This window comes from Diadema antillarum, unplaced genomic scaffold, assembly GCF_040938485.1.
Source record: "Diadema antillarum isolate AM-2024a unplaced genomic scaffold, OU_Dant_1.0 seq00000085_RagTag, whole genome shotgun sequence".
NCBI lineage: Eukaryota > Metazoa > Echinodermata > Echinoidea > Diadematoida > Diadematidae > Diadema > Diadema antillarum.
In genome coordinates, this window is record NW_027271177.1 from 1575392 (window position 1) to 1592257 (window position 16866).

The window sequence follows — 16866 nt, forward strand, 5'->3', positions numbered from 1 at the left end:
GAAAGAGAGGGAGAGAACGAGAGAACGAGAGAAATAGGAGGTAATAAAGTGAGAACCAAAGGGGGGGGGGGGGGAGGGGGCCGGAGAAAAAGAAAGAAAGAAAGAGAACAAATAAACAGTGGAATTAAAATGAATAGGAATTCCACATGAATAATATAACATGTAAACATTTATATAAGATTACTTTATAGGGTAAAAGTGTCCAGATATCTGGTATAGGATTATAAAAACTAGTTACATCGTAACATATTTACTCAGAAGACTTAGTTTCAATTTGTATTTGAGTGTTTTGAGGCTTGTGGTTTGTTGAAGAGAATATAGGCTATTGAAGAATTCAAATATTTTGGTCCAGCGAAAGCAAGTGTATTGTGTTTAAAGTTGGTTCTAATGGATGGCAGGTGGTAAGAAGAAGACTGCCGAGTGTAGTAATTGTGCACTTGTTCATTCATAACAAAAAGTGACGAAATAACCTGTGGAAATTCAGAATCCTTCGAGCTGTACATAATGGATCCTAGATTCATAAGATATATTTCCTGTACTTTTAGAAATCTATTTTCATAGAAGAGTTCATTAGTGTGAGAACGTGATACGTTGCACCAGAAATAACTCTCACTCCCCGTTTTTGGAGTAATAATAATTATTGACACAGAATTCAAGCCAACATCGCTCACTATAGCAGGATGAAGTGTTTGCAGCATCCTGTTTGGATTACAACACGTGGATGGCAGCAGCTGCTTTCAAGCTTCCCGCCTCCTCTTACAAAGCTTTCGATGCATGTGTTCCTGATTATTTTGTGCTCTACACTCTGTCTCGATCTCAGCGGCTAACTGGCTATGGGCGCAACAAAAGGTGAAAGGTCAGCTTGCAAAAGATGGCTCCGATTCGAACGAAGTTTGCCGAAGGTTAGTGTAACTTGTTTTCTTCTTTGTGTGCCTTATTCTAATTAACTCATGTTTTGGTAGGAATTTTGTGTTTCAGCATTTCGTCTATATCGTCACAATATATTTTTAGAACGAGAAAGATGTCTCTGACAATGTTTTGTGAGCCTGATTTTCGTCCTATGCCCTTTTTCGCTTGTGCCCAGGTTTATTGTGGTCCCACATGGTTAAATCGATGTTGTAGATTTGTTTCCCAAGACTAGTGGTGTCAGTCGCGTCGCATGCGGTATCTACGACCCAGTCGCAGAACGTTCGGCAGTCTTCTTGTATCTTGTCATAATACAGGGCTCGACACTAACGGTGGCCCGGTGGCCCGGGGCCACAAAAAAACGCACGTCGGGCCACCAAAAAAGGTCGGATGTTTGCCTTTGCCATTGCTTCGCTGGGCCACCAAAAATACAACTTTTAAAAGTTAGTGTGGAGCCCTGCATAAATATAATAATGGCACCGCGTGCCTGATTGGTACCGTTGTTGTTGTTGTTGTTGTTGTAGATCTTCTTCGACATCGACGATACTGTCACTGTCTAACACTCCAGTGATGAAGCGCAGGGGCCAATTTACTTTAATACTCGAGCGCGAGCGTGAACTCAACTCACTGTCAACATTTTGCTGGGTCTAGAATTACTTTGCATGGAGCTGTTACTTGGTAGTGAATAAGTACTAATACATCACATGCCTGTACCCAGTAGTTCTTGCTGCTCATGTCAGCATGTAGGACTAGGAGTGGAGGTCTAGGATTAGTAATAGTAGGCCTACTATAGTAGGAGACAGACCCCCTGTCCGGTTGGCCCCCTGGCCTCCCCCTTCTTTATGGTGTTGTTGGACAGTAACACAGAAGAAGAAGAAACAAATCACAAGAAAAGGGAAAAACACCAGATAAGAGCAGGGTATCCTTAAAATCTGGAACAAAGTCATAGATCTACAGTGTCTTGAGTATGTTACAGAAGAGATGGAACTTTTTCTTTGTGTTTTTGCTTGCATTTTATTTCATGGTCATTATGTGTGTGGTTGATTCATTCTTGAGTCAAGTGCATTTTTTTTTTCTCTCTCTCTCTTTCTCTCTCTCCTTTTGCACAGGTGAACGAGTTCTCTGTTTCCATGGCCCTCTGCTCTACGAAGCAAAGGTCTGTGTCACAACTAACTTTTAAGCCTTTTTTGTAGGCATTGCAGTCAATTCTTTTTTACATAGTTTTTTGTTTGTTCTTCTTTTTTTTTTGCTTTTATATTTTTATACAGTATATAACAGACAAATCAAGGTGAGGGATACAATCAATTGAACTCTGTTAAGTATCAGAGAGAATGCGTAATTTCATTCATATTATTATTGCAGCCAAACATGACAAAATACACATTGGCCTTACATGTAGTACTGATGCATAAACAAACTATAGACTACAACTGTATTATTTCTAGAAGTGTAACTCTGCATGACATCCATAGATGCTGCAGTTAAAGGGAAGATAAACCCTGAGAGCAATGTGGATTGAGTGAAAGCAGCAACATTAGTAGCACGCATCAGTGAAAGTTTGAAGAAAATCGGACAATCGATGCAAAAGTTATTGATTTTTAAAGTTTTGGTGTTGGAACCGCTGGATGAGGAGACTACTAGAGGTTATGACGTATGAGTGGACAACAATACAAAGAAAATATAAAGAAAATTCTACAAAAATCAATTTTTCATAAAAATTACAAATTCCGTCAACTTGATACCGACATATGTTAAGGGTAACATTATTCCCCATGCTTTCTGAAAGCGGTTAGTCAAGTGCTCTTTCATAATGCTAGAAAAATGAATTTTTGTTGAATTTCTATTATATTTTCTATGTATTGTTGTCCTCTCATACGTCATAACCTCTAGTAGTCTCCTCATCCAGCGGTTCCAACACCAAAACTTTAAAAATTCATAACTTTTGCATCGATTGTCCGATTTTCCTCAAACTTTCACTGATGTGTTCTACTAATGATGCTGCTTTCACTCAATCCACATTGCTCTTAGGGTTTACCTTCCCTTTAATGTATCTAGCATGGAAGAGAATAGATGGCGTCCACTTCAACTGTATGTTATAAAATTGTGACGTGAATGTTTGTCCCTGCAATGTTCTCAACCGTTTCCCATCATTGTCTCCCTTGTGTAGTGTGTTAAGTCAGAGGTGAAGGACAAGACAATCCGGTACTTCATACACTACAATGGCTGGAATAAAAAGTAAGTACAGTATGATTACACTGTAGGGACTTTTCCATCAACCACACACAGAGACTTCATAAGGGTTGAACAGAGAAGTTACAGTATGATCTACACTTGCAGTTTCTGAAATGACCTCACAGTGTTTCTTATACTCTTGGATTTATGGCACCAGATATTTCTAGTGTATTGTATTGTAAAAAGCAGCGTGAGAAAAACAAAAGCATGCTAACCAAGTTTACCACCATTCAGATGAACAAATATTTATTATGTGTAACTCATGAATAGAACAAATTTACTTTCACCACACAACTTATGTACACAATATTGAGCAAAAAGTCAAAACAGAGACTTATTGAGCAGAAGCAACGATAACACATATACTGTAGGAGTCATTTATGGTATACCACATAAATGTTGAGAAGTTGCATAATTTAAAAGGGAAAATTTTAAGTTAAAAAGAATAAGAATTCAAACACCTGACTGTGTCTGTTTCTGTTATGTGCTTTGATAATGTGCTACAAGCTGAAACAGTATTTTAGAAGCATCTCATTACACAACTAGAAAAGCACTAAAAAACTGCAGACCCCTTGTGGAGCTCATTCCCCTCATTTTAATGGTGAAAATGGCCCTATTTCCTAATGGCAAAGAATCCTTTCTAATGAGTCTACCTTAGCTTCGTGCTGCACCGAGAGCACATGCGAAGTGTGTGAATGTGCACCTCAAATATGTGCAGCTTGTAGTGTATTACCTTGGTAGCCCTTTCTGCCAATGATAAAGGATCCTTCAAAATATTAAAAGAGAAAATTCTGGGTCCAGATGGTGATCCAAATCATCGGTTCCTTGTGTCAGTATCAACTTTCCCTGTAAATTTCATTCAAATCTGTTTTAAACTTTTTGAGTTATTTTGTAACAAACAGACAAACCAATGACAGCAAGAACATAACCGCCTTGGTTGAGGCAACAACGTAGATAGTAAGTATGATATAGTAATATTTATTTGAGAGAGGAATTAGCTTTCAAACTTAATATCAGCTTTCACTTTTGTTCAATGTACTCTTCAGCTGGGATGAGTGGGTACCAGAGAGCAGGGCTCTAAAGTTCAACGAAGCCAATCTACAAAAACAGAAGGAGCTGTTTGCTGCACAGAAAGTGTAAGTAACAGGAAAGTCTTATGAAATTGAAATCTATAATGCACCACACCTCTCACTAGACAGTGCAGGTCTTTTAAGACCCATACCTTTGTCTTTTAGATGTGAAAGAGAAGTGTAATTATTTTATTTTTCAACTACCTTGGTAAAAGATTGATGTGCCCTAAAGAATCAATTTTAGAAGTCCTCAAAATCTTTACATAAGATGTGTTGATAAATGAGTGTTCAGCTTATTACAACAGCACTCCACCCCATTGGTAAAATGTCCTTTGTTATTTGTTCACAATATGAATCACTGTGAAGAGATTATAATTACTGTGTCAAAGACAATGCTAAGATAAGTTGTAGAAATGCATGTCTACTACACACAAAGATTGACATTCTCGATGTATCTAGTGGGTGTAGTGCGTATCAGGGCAATTACCCCCTGCCCCGGCTGAATACTTAAGGTTCATGATTAGGTTTAGGATAAGGGCCAGGGGAAGGGCCCGCGGTAATTGCCCAGGGGGCAATTGCCCTAGACCCTAGGATATGCCTAAGGCCATCATTTTTGGCTGCTGCTCTCAGTTCTTTTAGTGTTTGTTGTTGTTTTTAATCGATGTGAACAGGAAACAAAAGAAGGCCAGAAACCAGAAGAAACCTGACAAAGAGTCCAAGACTCCAGCAGCAGCAGAAAAGGCTTCCAAGAGAGCCAAAGCTACAGAATCAGGTGAGCTATCTGGGTTTGAATACTAGTGGTTAAAACACAGAATAGAAGGAAAACAGATGTGTCACTTTGGTTGAAGTTGCTACCATCAGACTGACAAAAGGAAATTTGACAATAGAGTTGGATTTGGGGGCGATGTATACATATTTGCACCCCCTCCCCCCCCCCCCCATCTTTCTGAAGGAGCCATTTGAATCCCCCCCCCCCCATCTTACGAGAGATAATCATTGTAATGCTCTAGAGTTCAAGGCACAAAAAGTACCGGATATCAATACAATAAACTCTTGAAGATCAATGGAGTCTCCACAGTTGGCATTTGTTGATCTGTTGTAAAGACTTTATTTTTTTAATGTATTTATTTGTTTGTCTTGTTAGTTAGTTTTTAGTTAGTTATTCATTTATTTATTCACTTATGTATTTTATTCATCCATGTATATGTTATTCATTCATTCATTCATTCATTCATTCATTCATTCATTCATTCATTCATTCATTCATTCATTCATTTATTCAGTATTCTTTTCCCAGGGTAGCCCCATCAGTGGTACATACAGCTGTATACTGTCATTCTTGGGAGTACTGCAACAAAATAACAATTAATTCAAGATGCACAGAGGAACAAATCAAAGGACATCTAGTTAGTACATAATAATGCACAAACCAAGGTGATGCTGTGTGTAAATAGTGTAAGATAAGTCTTTCTTGATGGTGATGGAAAAATACATTACAGTATCATTAAAAAGAGGGTGATACCTTGCACAATATACACTGTAGGGATGTTGAGTTTACCCATTTCTACTCTAAGAATAGTATGTATGCTCTTTATATGAATGTTTGAAAGGAAGTGGCACTTTGGACATCTCAGTGGGGAGCAGATTCCAAGGACATGTAGCATAGTGTGAGAATGATTTTTTTTTTTAGTTCTAGCTTTTGGGACTACAAGATCATGATTGTTCTCTTTTGAAGAGATAATCACAATAAATTACTACCAAGAACAACCCATTCACATTTTGTCCACAGCATCCACCCCTTCCTCAGCTGCTGCCTCCCCTCAACCAGTCCCTGAGGAGCCTCCCCCAGCACCTGTCACCCCAGCCCCTGCCCCAGCAGCCGATACTCAGAGGAAGAAGAGGTCTAGGCCTGATGCCACAGTAGAGAGTGTGAGTAAACTTGTTTCAGGTCTTGTGTTCACCAATGTCAATCCTTTAGTCCTTACCTTGCAAGTTGTTTCATTGCCTTTCAGTGTAGAATACCCTCATTCAAATATACAGTATATTTAATAGTGTGGCAGTTCTACACATATGCCTGCATGATGTAAATAATGACTACAGTGTAATCCCTATTTGGAGAGAGTTTTATTACACCTATACTAATCGACAAACTGATCACAATGTCAGAGAGAAAGTATTCAGGGTTAAGGAAAAGTCACCATGATGTGTCAACATGTGGTTTGCATATAAGCAAGAAATAATGCTTGTGAAAAAGATGCATTATGCATTGTCTCGCTGTGATATTCTAAGTAAGTTTTGTAATTTTTTTACATAATGAAATTCATTTTGCTCTTCTATATTTGCTTCGTACATTATCTTTCTTCAGTCTGGTTATACCTTCTTACGGTGATTGTAGGTGACGCTATTTGACCAGTACCAAAAAATCACTGCTGACACCCAAAGTGCTGTTACCATGTCCAATCGAGCAAGGTTCAACCTTGGATTTAATGACAGAAATAAAACGACAATGAGCATCTGTATTTCATCAAATGTATTTCATCAAATAAATAAGTTTGACAATGACAGACAACAACATAACGTGTCATGTGTGAAATAAACTCGCATGTATAAATTACATGTGTATAAATTACTTGTGTATAAATTAGCAAGCTGACCAAAGGGACAACTAACTCTACTTGTTTGGTCATGAAATATAAGATATTGCACTGAACTAATAAATGCGTAATTAGATTACTGTAAAACATGATATATTCGCGGCATGAAATTTTCGTGAATTGGAGCCGACAGCCTTTTTCGTGGCATGAAATTTTCGCGAATTGCCACTGGCATTCAATGCATGTAGTGTAGACAAAAGCTTTCGCGTGCATTTTAATTTCGCGAATTTTGGCGCTCGCGAAATTCGCGAAATTAAAGTGCACGCGAAAATTCCTTGTTTTACAGTACACATGGCTGAATTGCACATAAACTAAAGACAAAACAATGTAATGTCATCCTTGCAAATCCAAGTGATCTTTGTATACAGTTGGAAACTCCTTCTAACCAAATCCTTTGAACCACAATTATTGTTTGTCAATTCCGATGTCTTTCTGCATCAATGATAAATAAACAATATCTAGGAAAGGAAATTAACGTGGCCGTGACCGGAGAAAATAGTTTGCAATATCAGGCATTTTGTCCTATTTGTTCTATGGAGGTTCCACTGTACCGAGCTCACTCTAATCATGAAACCCTTTGTCATGCTATGGATATCATAGGCCAGCTAACTCAGTGACCTTTTGACCTACTTAATACTTTCACACCTTTATCATTCATACATCTTTCATTTGTTACTAAATTTCTTTCTCAGTCGAGCCCAACGGTGCTACGACTCTCGTACATAATCATGTCAACAACTTCCATAAGTTAACTACACCGAAACCGCACTGCACCGTAACCTATACACATCTCTCATTGACTCCTGTGCATTGCATGTACTTTACCACTGCACATTATTCAGTCACATTTGTATATCAATTTTCAACCAAATATTTTAGAACTTAAATTACAGCATTTTTACCATGACTATAATTACACAATGTATCAAACATCAAATTTTCATATCCAACCATAATTGTCTACTTACAACATTGGGCTGACGTAAAAACAGCGAATTAACAGTGACTTCTGGTGGCGACACAACTCTCTCGTTTCACGTGTCTTGAGGCTGCGAAATGCAAGCGCCCTCTACTGCCCAAGCTATGTTTTGACTAATCAGAGCTAGGCTCTCGCCTACGACATCACTGGCATAAATCAACGTCTGCTTCAGTGATAGCAGCAGCATGACAAACCATAAAACAGACAAACGAAGGAACAACCAAAAGTAAATGACTCCCATAGCATGTGTGTAAGCATAGCCATATTGCTACAACTCAAGGTTGTAAATTTGGCACCATGCCAGCTCTTCAGGTTGGCTTCTGGTCAATTTACCTCACTGATGATGCTATTAACCCAAACCTCTCTTTCTGCTCTTCTAATCAGGAGGAATCATTCTTGAACAAAGTAGAAGTGAAAGTGAAAATTCCCGAGGAGCTGAAACCGATACTGGTTGATGACTGGGATGCCATTACTCGACAGAAAATGGTGAGATGCAAAGTTTATGATTTAAAGTTACCAATCATGGACACACAAAAGGAGTGTAGGCCTATCATTGAAGCAGTAACCCCCCTTGTGTTACAGTGTTTCAGTCACTTAAGCCATGTGCTCGAGGCAAATAGGTTGCACAGAGTTGCTAACCTGCCTTTGCAGACAATTCACTAATATACAGTAGATGAAAAGAGAAAGAAATATTTGTTTGTGTCCTTGAAAGAAAAGCCTCCCTATTTGTGAGTGTTGTTATTTTCTCTTGTTGATATGTAGTATGCTAACCCAGCTTTATTTTGTAGAGTGAATGGTGACACCACTTGTCATAATCATCATAAATGACCCTGTCATAGTGTGGTGATGGCATGCAGGAAAAAAAGTTACTTTCTGCATAATAACTTTCGCTTTGGATTCGTGATTAGAGGTAAATTATTCTAATTATAAGAGGTTATTATTGGACCAGTCTGCATATTAATTAGCATTAGCGAAGCATTTATAATTTATGTCGATGACATCTTTATCATGTGCTTGTTTGGGTCTCATTTTCCATCTTGTGTATATTCTGTTGACTTTCATCTGTGATACACATTGCTTAATGCTGAGAGCCAAAAGGACTCTAATCCTGTGCAGTTTTTGTGATCATTACAATCTTGGATTTTGCTTCACACTAACTACTGAGTGGTTGCATAGTGATACAGTCAGTTAGTTATGTTTCAGTACCAGCTTTCCCCACAAAGAGAGAAAAATTGATATCTTCCAGTAAATAAATGAATACCTGAAAGAATGATCTTTGTGGAAAGAGTTAATCTTTGGTCAGGGTTGTAGCTGCTTTCTGTGCATGTGGTGTAATAAGTATTAGTGCAATACACTATAAGTTGTTGAGTCATGTTACTGATGTGCAGGTGTACATTCATCCAAAGGGGTCATACAAGTTTCCTGCCATTAAATGCATATCATTTCTTGATGACATCAGTTACTTTAGGAGTGGGTTATCACTCTGAAAACTACAGCAGTCAGATAGACCTCTCTATTTACCACCTTAGAGCAGCTGCCATAAGATTTTCATGACTTTCTTGCTTTTGTCTAGGTTTTAAAAGCCATAAGTTATACTATTATATATCTCTGGTTCATTTATGCTGATTATTGCTTATACAGTTGGTCCACCTGCCAGCCAGGACCACAGTAGACCAGATCTTGGAGGACTATGTGAAGCAAAAGAAGAACAAGAAGGACATGACTCCTGCCAAGTAAGCATCAACATTCTAATGATTCAGTCACCAATACCATTAAGAACTGCTACGAACGCAGTAGGAATGATTTTTAGACAATTTCCTAAGATCTTAAGAAGGCCGTACAAAACCAGCGTTTGTAGACCATTCATAAGTTCATAGTGTGGTCGATGGTCTTGTCCAAGATTTTTTTTTAACTTCGTATGAAACCCTCTCTTCGTGAGGCGGCCGTACGAACTCCAGAATTCATACAAACAGTGACATTTGTTTGAACGCATCGTTTGTACGAACCTTTGTGACCATAGCTTTAAACATTTCAACCTATATGAGAATGCTGTGGTCACACCCTTTATACTTTGTTATGACACGTTTTTACTCAAATTCCTATTTTGTATTACGGCTTAGCCAATGAATTTAATGATTACAAGTGGAACATTGAGTTGTACTTGAGCAATACTGTAGAATTCTTTTTGAGTGCAGATCATTGAATACTTCTCAAATGCAGATCAAGGAATACTTCTCAAATACAGATTATTGAATACTTCTCGAACGCAGATCATTGAGTACTTCTCGAGTGCAGATTATTGAATACTTCTCGAATGCAAATCATGGAATACTTCTCGAGTGCAGATTTTGAGTTGTATGATCCCTTCCTTGGTAAACTACTAGTATTATAACAGATTCGGATTGTGATGCTTATGTCAAGGAGAAGCATAGTATGGTCTCAGCAATTGGAAAATTTCTTCTGTTGTGTCTCATGTGCAAACCAGAATTATGCTCAGCATCTAAACAGGTGAAACAATCTCATGGTCATTATTGAAACAACCTTGCCTTATAAAGCAAAGATGAACGTTATACTTTACATTCCTTCAGCTTAAAGGGACTGTACAGTACTGGTTGAGGTAGGGATTCATGTTTTGAACATTCCTAAGTGAGATAATGAAAAGCCTCTTATGAAATATGAAAGAGCATGTAATTTTAAGAAGGATTCAACATTTATTTGATGAAAATTGGTTTTCAAATGGCTGAGATAGCCAAAAAAGTGTTAATAATAAAAGGCGACATGCCACAACTTTATTAGGATCTCTTTGTTTCACCTTGTTTTTGGATATCTCAGCCATTTCAAAACCGATTTTCATCGAATGAACTTTTGATACCCCTTAGAACTCCATTCCCCCTTACATCTCATAGAGTGGTTTCTGAATATCTCGCAAAATGTTAAAAGCTAAATCTACACCTCCACCAGAACTGTACACGCCCTTTAACATTTTAGTGTACTGTGAAAGTAGACACTTTTGCACCAACAATATGTCATGATGGACCAACATTAGTTAACTTCACTTCAGTTTTGCAAATAAGGGTGCAAATTTTGTTACTTTCCAAATATTGTGTCTGTATCCTTACAATGTGAATATTTGTGGTAGTTCAGAAGGCATGAAATTTGTAAGAAATGTCCACGCCTTGACATATTTTACTTTAACAGTAACTCACATGAAAAGTACAAAGAAATTTTGCATAGACTGTATAATTTTATAATATCCTAGTTCAACTCTATACACAGCTTGTTTTTGTTCCCCCCTGTGATCCTTTTCACATGACATGCCCGAGGGGTTGCCCTCTCTCACCCATTTTTCCCTTTTGTTTTCCATTCACAGAGAAAGTACCATTGTAGAGATCACTCAAGGGCTGAAGGAATATTTTAACGTCATGCTGGGCACACAGCTTCTCTACAAATTTGAGCGACCACAGTTTGCTGACGTAAGTTTTGCAATGAAGCTTCACTCTTGATAAAAGACTTGCAGGACAAATTTTTATATTTGTAGTATGATGTTGCACATGATTTGAAGTGTACATGTACAGTTTTTGTGCAAAAGTTACAAAGAGGGTTCTGTCAACTTTTGATCTTCTTGTCTCTTAGGAGAGGAGCCTAGTTTGTGATAAGAAATAGCCATGTCTTGTATTTGGTTCCACTCATTGTCGCATAGCAAGAAACTGAATATCATATCACTAAACAGAATTTTAAAAAAAAATGGCTGTGTATGAATAGCCTCATCTGCTGTAAACATTTTCTTACTGTATATTAAATTTCAATGATTTTAAAACAATGCCAGCACCCTTAAAAAAATTGTCATGTCCAGATTGAGAGAGCACCATATGGCATTTAACTTTTTTCTTATGTGCAATTATTGAGGAAAGGGCATTTTTCATTCTGTTCTTTTTTTACATTGTCAAAAGTAGCAAGCTGAAGTATTGTTGCTCACCCAATCAGAGACAAATTGTAGTCGGATGTTTTGATAAAACTTAATTCACTAAACCTTGTCATATATTCTACTTATTTTCTTGAAGATGTAGCTGGGTGTACTTAAGATTCTTGTTACATGTATTGTTCATAGTTCTGGTGATGAGTGTATTCAAGCATGCATGTACATTATGCATATGGTGTGTGTGCTTGCAGTAGCGCCTACATTATGCTCATAGAGTTCTATTAGAGGCAGTAATGTACAATTGTATATAAAAAGTCTCACCACACTGTTTTTCTCGTCCGCAACAATAGATTTTGGCCACACGGTCAGAAGAGCCCATGTCCAAGGTGTACGGGGCTGTCCATCTCTTGAGGCTCTTTGGTGAGTTTGACCTCTTGTGCACCAACAATTCAAAAGTGTAGTCATGCATCTGATCATTCATAATTCTACTTTCTATCTACACTTTCATCATAAGTGTATGTGATTGATCAGGAAAATCTTAATGCTGTGGTTCCCTTTGCGATTGTGCTTTATATAAACCAAGCGGTGGATTTTCTTTTCAACGACCATTTGTTACACTTCCAAGTGAAAATGTAGATGAATGTACAGATGTATGAGAAAGTATTGTCTCATTTTTATTTTTCATTCACTCTTGTGTCATAAGATTTACTAACATCAGAGTGAATTTAATATATATCTACAAAATCTGAAGTGCTGACTTTCTCATATCATTGTTATTTCAAGTAGTTTCAAGCAAGGACAAAGGTCAAAGTATCAAGATGAATATTGGTAGACAGGATGGACATCAAAAGTGATAATGTGCTACATTGGTTGGTATTAAAGTTGAAAGGGTCAAGATGAATATTGAACAAGAGGAGCCAACAGTCATTTCACTTTATATGCGGACATGCTTTGTATTAAGAACAATGAAACAGTTCATTGGATAAAAAGTGGATCGAAAGAGAGGTGCAGTCAATCTCACCTGTGTTCACCTCACACAAGTCAAAATATTAGCTAATCAAAGAAAAATTCTACCTGAGATGGAAAAAGGCAATTTTGATTCTATTGTGTTAATCAAAGCTAACGCGAGTCAAATAATGTTTTTGTGGTCCCTTTCGATTTGACTCACTGAGATTGACTAAACATGTATATGAAAATGAAGATGTACATATTCTATGCCAGCTGATTTGAAGCATGTAACAGTCAAGATGAGAAATAATGGAAACAGAGGGATTTCAATGTGAAAGTGTAGGCCTACTATGCTGACCAGCGTTGAGCTTTGAATGATCATCTTGACTTCTTTTCATTCCCTACGTGCCACTGTAGTCAAACTTGGTGGGATGCTGGCTTTCACACCGGTGGACGAGAAGAGTATGCAACTCCTTTTGACCCACGTCAACGATTTCCTCAACTACCTGAAGAAGAACGCCTCCACCCTCTTCAAGCCCAGCGACTACGAGGCTGCCCCTCCCGAATACCATCGGAAGGCTGTGTGAGATGTGCTGATGTGCCCTTGGAATTCTTGAATTTGCCAATTTGATGATGACGTACATGTACTGATGACAAGGAACTTATAAAGAGTTTTTCACCCCTCTACCCTCTGCAGCGCTAGTGACTGTAGTCTCGTCATTGGACACTCCACCGAATTTATGCGTAGCCTTGAATCTTCTTCCCATGTGTGGACATTGTTGAAAAGACCGATGCGTAAGATGGTTGCTATCAGTGAATAAAGTGGAGATGTAAGCTGAAGTGGAATGAGCATCTCTCTTCATGATGGCCGCTCTCCTTCCTGACCACCTGACAAGTTATTTTCTGCTTTTTATGTCCCATGTGATCTGCAGCAGTGACTGTCAAGGGGGCAAGAAAAATTATGTTATCCGTGTTGGACTGATGGAATCTATTAGGGGAATGGTGTCGTCACCAAAAAAATATGCCAGTAGAAACTCAGTGAAATTGGGTGTAGCTGAAATTTTCTTGTGTCAGAAAAAACAACAACAAATTTAATTAAACAGAATGGAAAAACAATAAACAAAATGGAAAAAGATAACAAACAAAATAGGAGAAAATATTTTTGGTAACTCATTTCCAGGCCATCCTGTCAATTTTATTAGCATTCCTCCTGGCAGTGCTCTACATTGCTCAGTGAACTGAAAACCAAGGGTAACAAAAGCTAGTGGTAATTTCTTACCTAATTGAAATTACAGTACATTTTCTCAACAAGTGATTTTTAGTAGCATTATCTCAAAGCACATGGAATTAATGTGCTTGTGGCTTGTGTGATGAATACAAGAAAAGTAGAATAACTGGAAAGTTTTCTCTCACGTATTGTATTCGTCAGGCTTTGCTGCACATCACGCATACTTCACGGAATCATTAGTCATGCTCAACAGTTGAAGATGACGGTGGTATGAGTGTGCGCTTGGATGAATATAGATTATGCGTTGTCAATAATAGGTACCACTTGTAATAGTGGAATTATTGCTGCGTAGATGTCATTATTCTGCAAATTGTATGATTTGTAGATGGTGAGAGCGCATACTTTGACTTCTTAGCATATCAGGAATATGAGACATGTTTGTATCAAGTTCAGTATCGACGATAGTTTTTGTGATTAAGAATCAAAGGGTGTTCAGTTCACAGACGGAGTAGCATTCATTCCCATCATGCATCTGGTATATGACATGGCATGTCCATATTTCAAATTACTTTGCTTGCCCTGAAATTTGTGAGCAGTCAATGTGAATTCAATATCATGCTGAAGTAAACTTTCTCTACTAGAATATGTCATTTTGCGAATAAAGTCTTTTTATCATGAGCAAAGAATACAGGGTGCTGAAAATGATGGGCAGCATGTTCTTTTGTGAGCAATATCCATTGGATTCATCAAATTTATGAAATCAATTCCTACTCGATATTAAAGCAATGTGATGTTACAACACTTGGCTAGAGTTGTATCTGTTAAAGGTATTAGCCCACATTTGCAAACCCACGAAATTCAAAACTGCATAAAACAGGTCCAATATGACTTCAAGTACAAGTTATAACAGTAACATACCTCACCTGTTGCTCTTTGTCTATACCATTCGATAAAAGAGAGAAAATCATCGTTTTAAAATCAATTTTCAAACCGGGTCAACCCGACCCAAAATCGAATTACGAGCGCGGGCTAGCTTCGTACATGTAACTTACACATGTATCGCATGCACGTACGTGGACCAGAGCTAGCGAGCGTTATACGCATGCATATGGTGCATTTTCATTTATTTTTATGAAAGTAATGGACTAATTGGAACGAAATTTTGCACAGGTGTTACTGCAATCATACCCAAACTCCATGCTAACTATGAGACCAATTGCTGCAGGTTTACAAATGTGGGCTAATACCTTTAAGCCCTCTAGGATGTATGCAGGAAAGAAAAATAATGTCTTGTCAAAAATGTACCACACAGCAGAAATGTGGGCAAAAAGTAATTCCTGGACATTTGGCACCTGGTGATTTGTGGTGACCATATTTATTATTATGACTCTGTTACTGCTGAAAAAGTGACATCCGCAATCCAATTTTTCTTCTTCTTCTCTTTTTTTTTTTTTTTTTTTTGGGGGGGGGGGGGAGGGGGTATGTTTAAAACTGTTAGTGTGTACATGTATTGTGGGCTCCTTGCATAATTAACTCTGCTTTAAAATACTGCATACAAGTCTAGTGTAACAAGTGTACAGCTGTCCACAGTCCTATGGTGGTGAAAAATCAGAGTCAATATCTTTACATGTATTTATCTGTGATAAACTTCATTGTAAATTTTGCAAATCTGGTCAATCTATGTATAGATTTCTAGTCTTGACATTGAACCCTCACTCAGCCCCACCGCACCCCATTTACCTCCCATGTTGTAGAAAGGACTTCATTGCTCATGATGGTCTTTTCCTCCGGCAATGTTTTTTAATAGGCCCATTGAGTAATCATAACTATGATAAACTTTCTTGTGCAGAAAACTGTGGATAGGATTGTTGAAGAGTGTAAATACTATTTTAACATTTGTTTTTTATTTTGTAAATCAGCAGTCCAGCATTTCCATTCATTTCATCATGTTTTGAACTTGCATTCTAAGCAGCTGTATGACCCAAAACTGTTCAAGCTGGTGGAATGTTTGTCGACCACATTTCAGTAACAGCATCGTTTGAAGGTCTGTACACTTTAATCCTGTACAATATTGTGTGTCAGACTTCTAAATCTTTCCCTTGTGCATGTTGTGGGTCCTGTGTTTCAGTGACAATTCACATTTGCAGTTGCCATGACAACAATTAATGATTAGTCGGTTGTGAGCTTTGTACCTGTTGCTATAGCAATGGAGGAATTGCTGCTGAAGAAAGAAAGAAAAAAAAAAGGACAAATACCATCCAGATCCCTGGATGCTGCTTTGCGAAGTATTTCCAGAGATGCACGATGAAATTAGTCACATTCTAGCACTTTGCAAGTGCTGACAAAAATTCCTGCTCTGTGTTTGATGCAATGACTCAATATTCGACTCAGTATTGGATGTAGATAATGTACAGAATGACTATTATTGAGCAATATTGGCATTTTTGTTTTACTTTTTTTAATTGTTGCTCCAAGTCGGTTTGTCTGTATTCAGTTTTTTGTTGTACAGCTGTACAATCTTGTACATGTGTATCTGTATTGTGAGTAGGAAAAAGCCAGGATATACAAATCATGGACAATTAAACTTGTTTGTGCTGCAAGGCAAACTGGTGATATTGATTCATTATCTTTTAAACTGACCAAGTCCCAGGAACTACATTCCATGAAATTGTGGGGTGTTTTTTTTTTACTGTTTTTGTTCTTTTGTTAACGTTGAAGTGATGTTTGAAGTTCTCATTCATTTGAGCTCCTCGTTGTTCAGAATCATAATTGTTTCTGTTTTGCAGAATTTTTCAAAAGCCTCTTAATTGTTAAATTGACAACTAACCTATAACTTGGCAACATAATCAGAAGGGTGAAGTTTCTGCTTCTCTCTCAAATTGGCCATTCATTATGATTTCATGCAAATTCAATGATAATTCTAATATTCT

The 16866-nt window shown here is 37.7% G+C and overlaps 1 protein-coding gene across 1 annotated transcript; it reads left to right on the plus strand.

The window, feature by feature from the left end:
• Positions 1 to 871: 871 nt before the first annotated feature.
• On the plus strand, positions 872 to 13693 carry LOC139726474 (mortality factor 4-like protein 1). The gene is made up of 11 exons (XM_071637428.1): positions 872 to 902; positions 2016 to 2062; positions 3074 to 3141; positions 4185 to 4274; positions 4880 to 4980; positions 5998 to 6137; positions 8226 to 8327; positions 9483 to 9574; positions 11212 to 11314; positions 12111 to 12180; positions 13126 to 13693. The coding sequence occupies exons 1-11, from the start codon at positions 872 to 874 to the stop codon at positions 13293 to 13295; spliced, it is 1014 nt and encodes a 337-aa protein (XP_071493529.1). The 3' UTR covers positions 13296 to 13693.
• The last annotated feature ends 3173 nt before the right edge of the window (positions 13694 to 16866 follow it).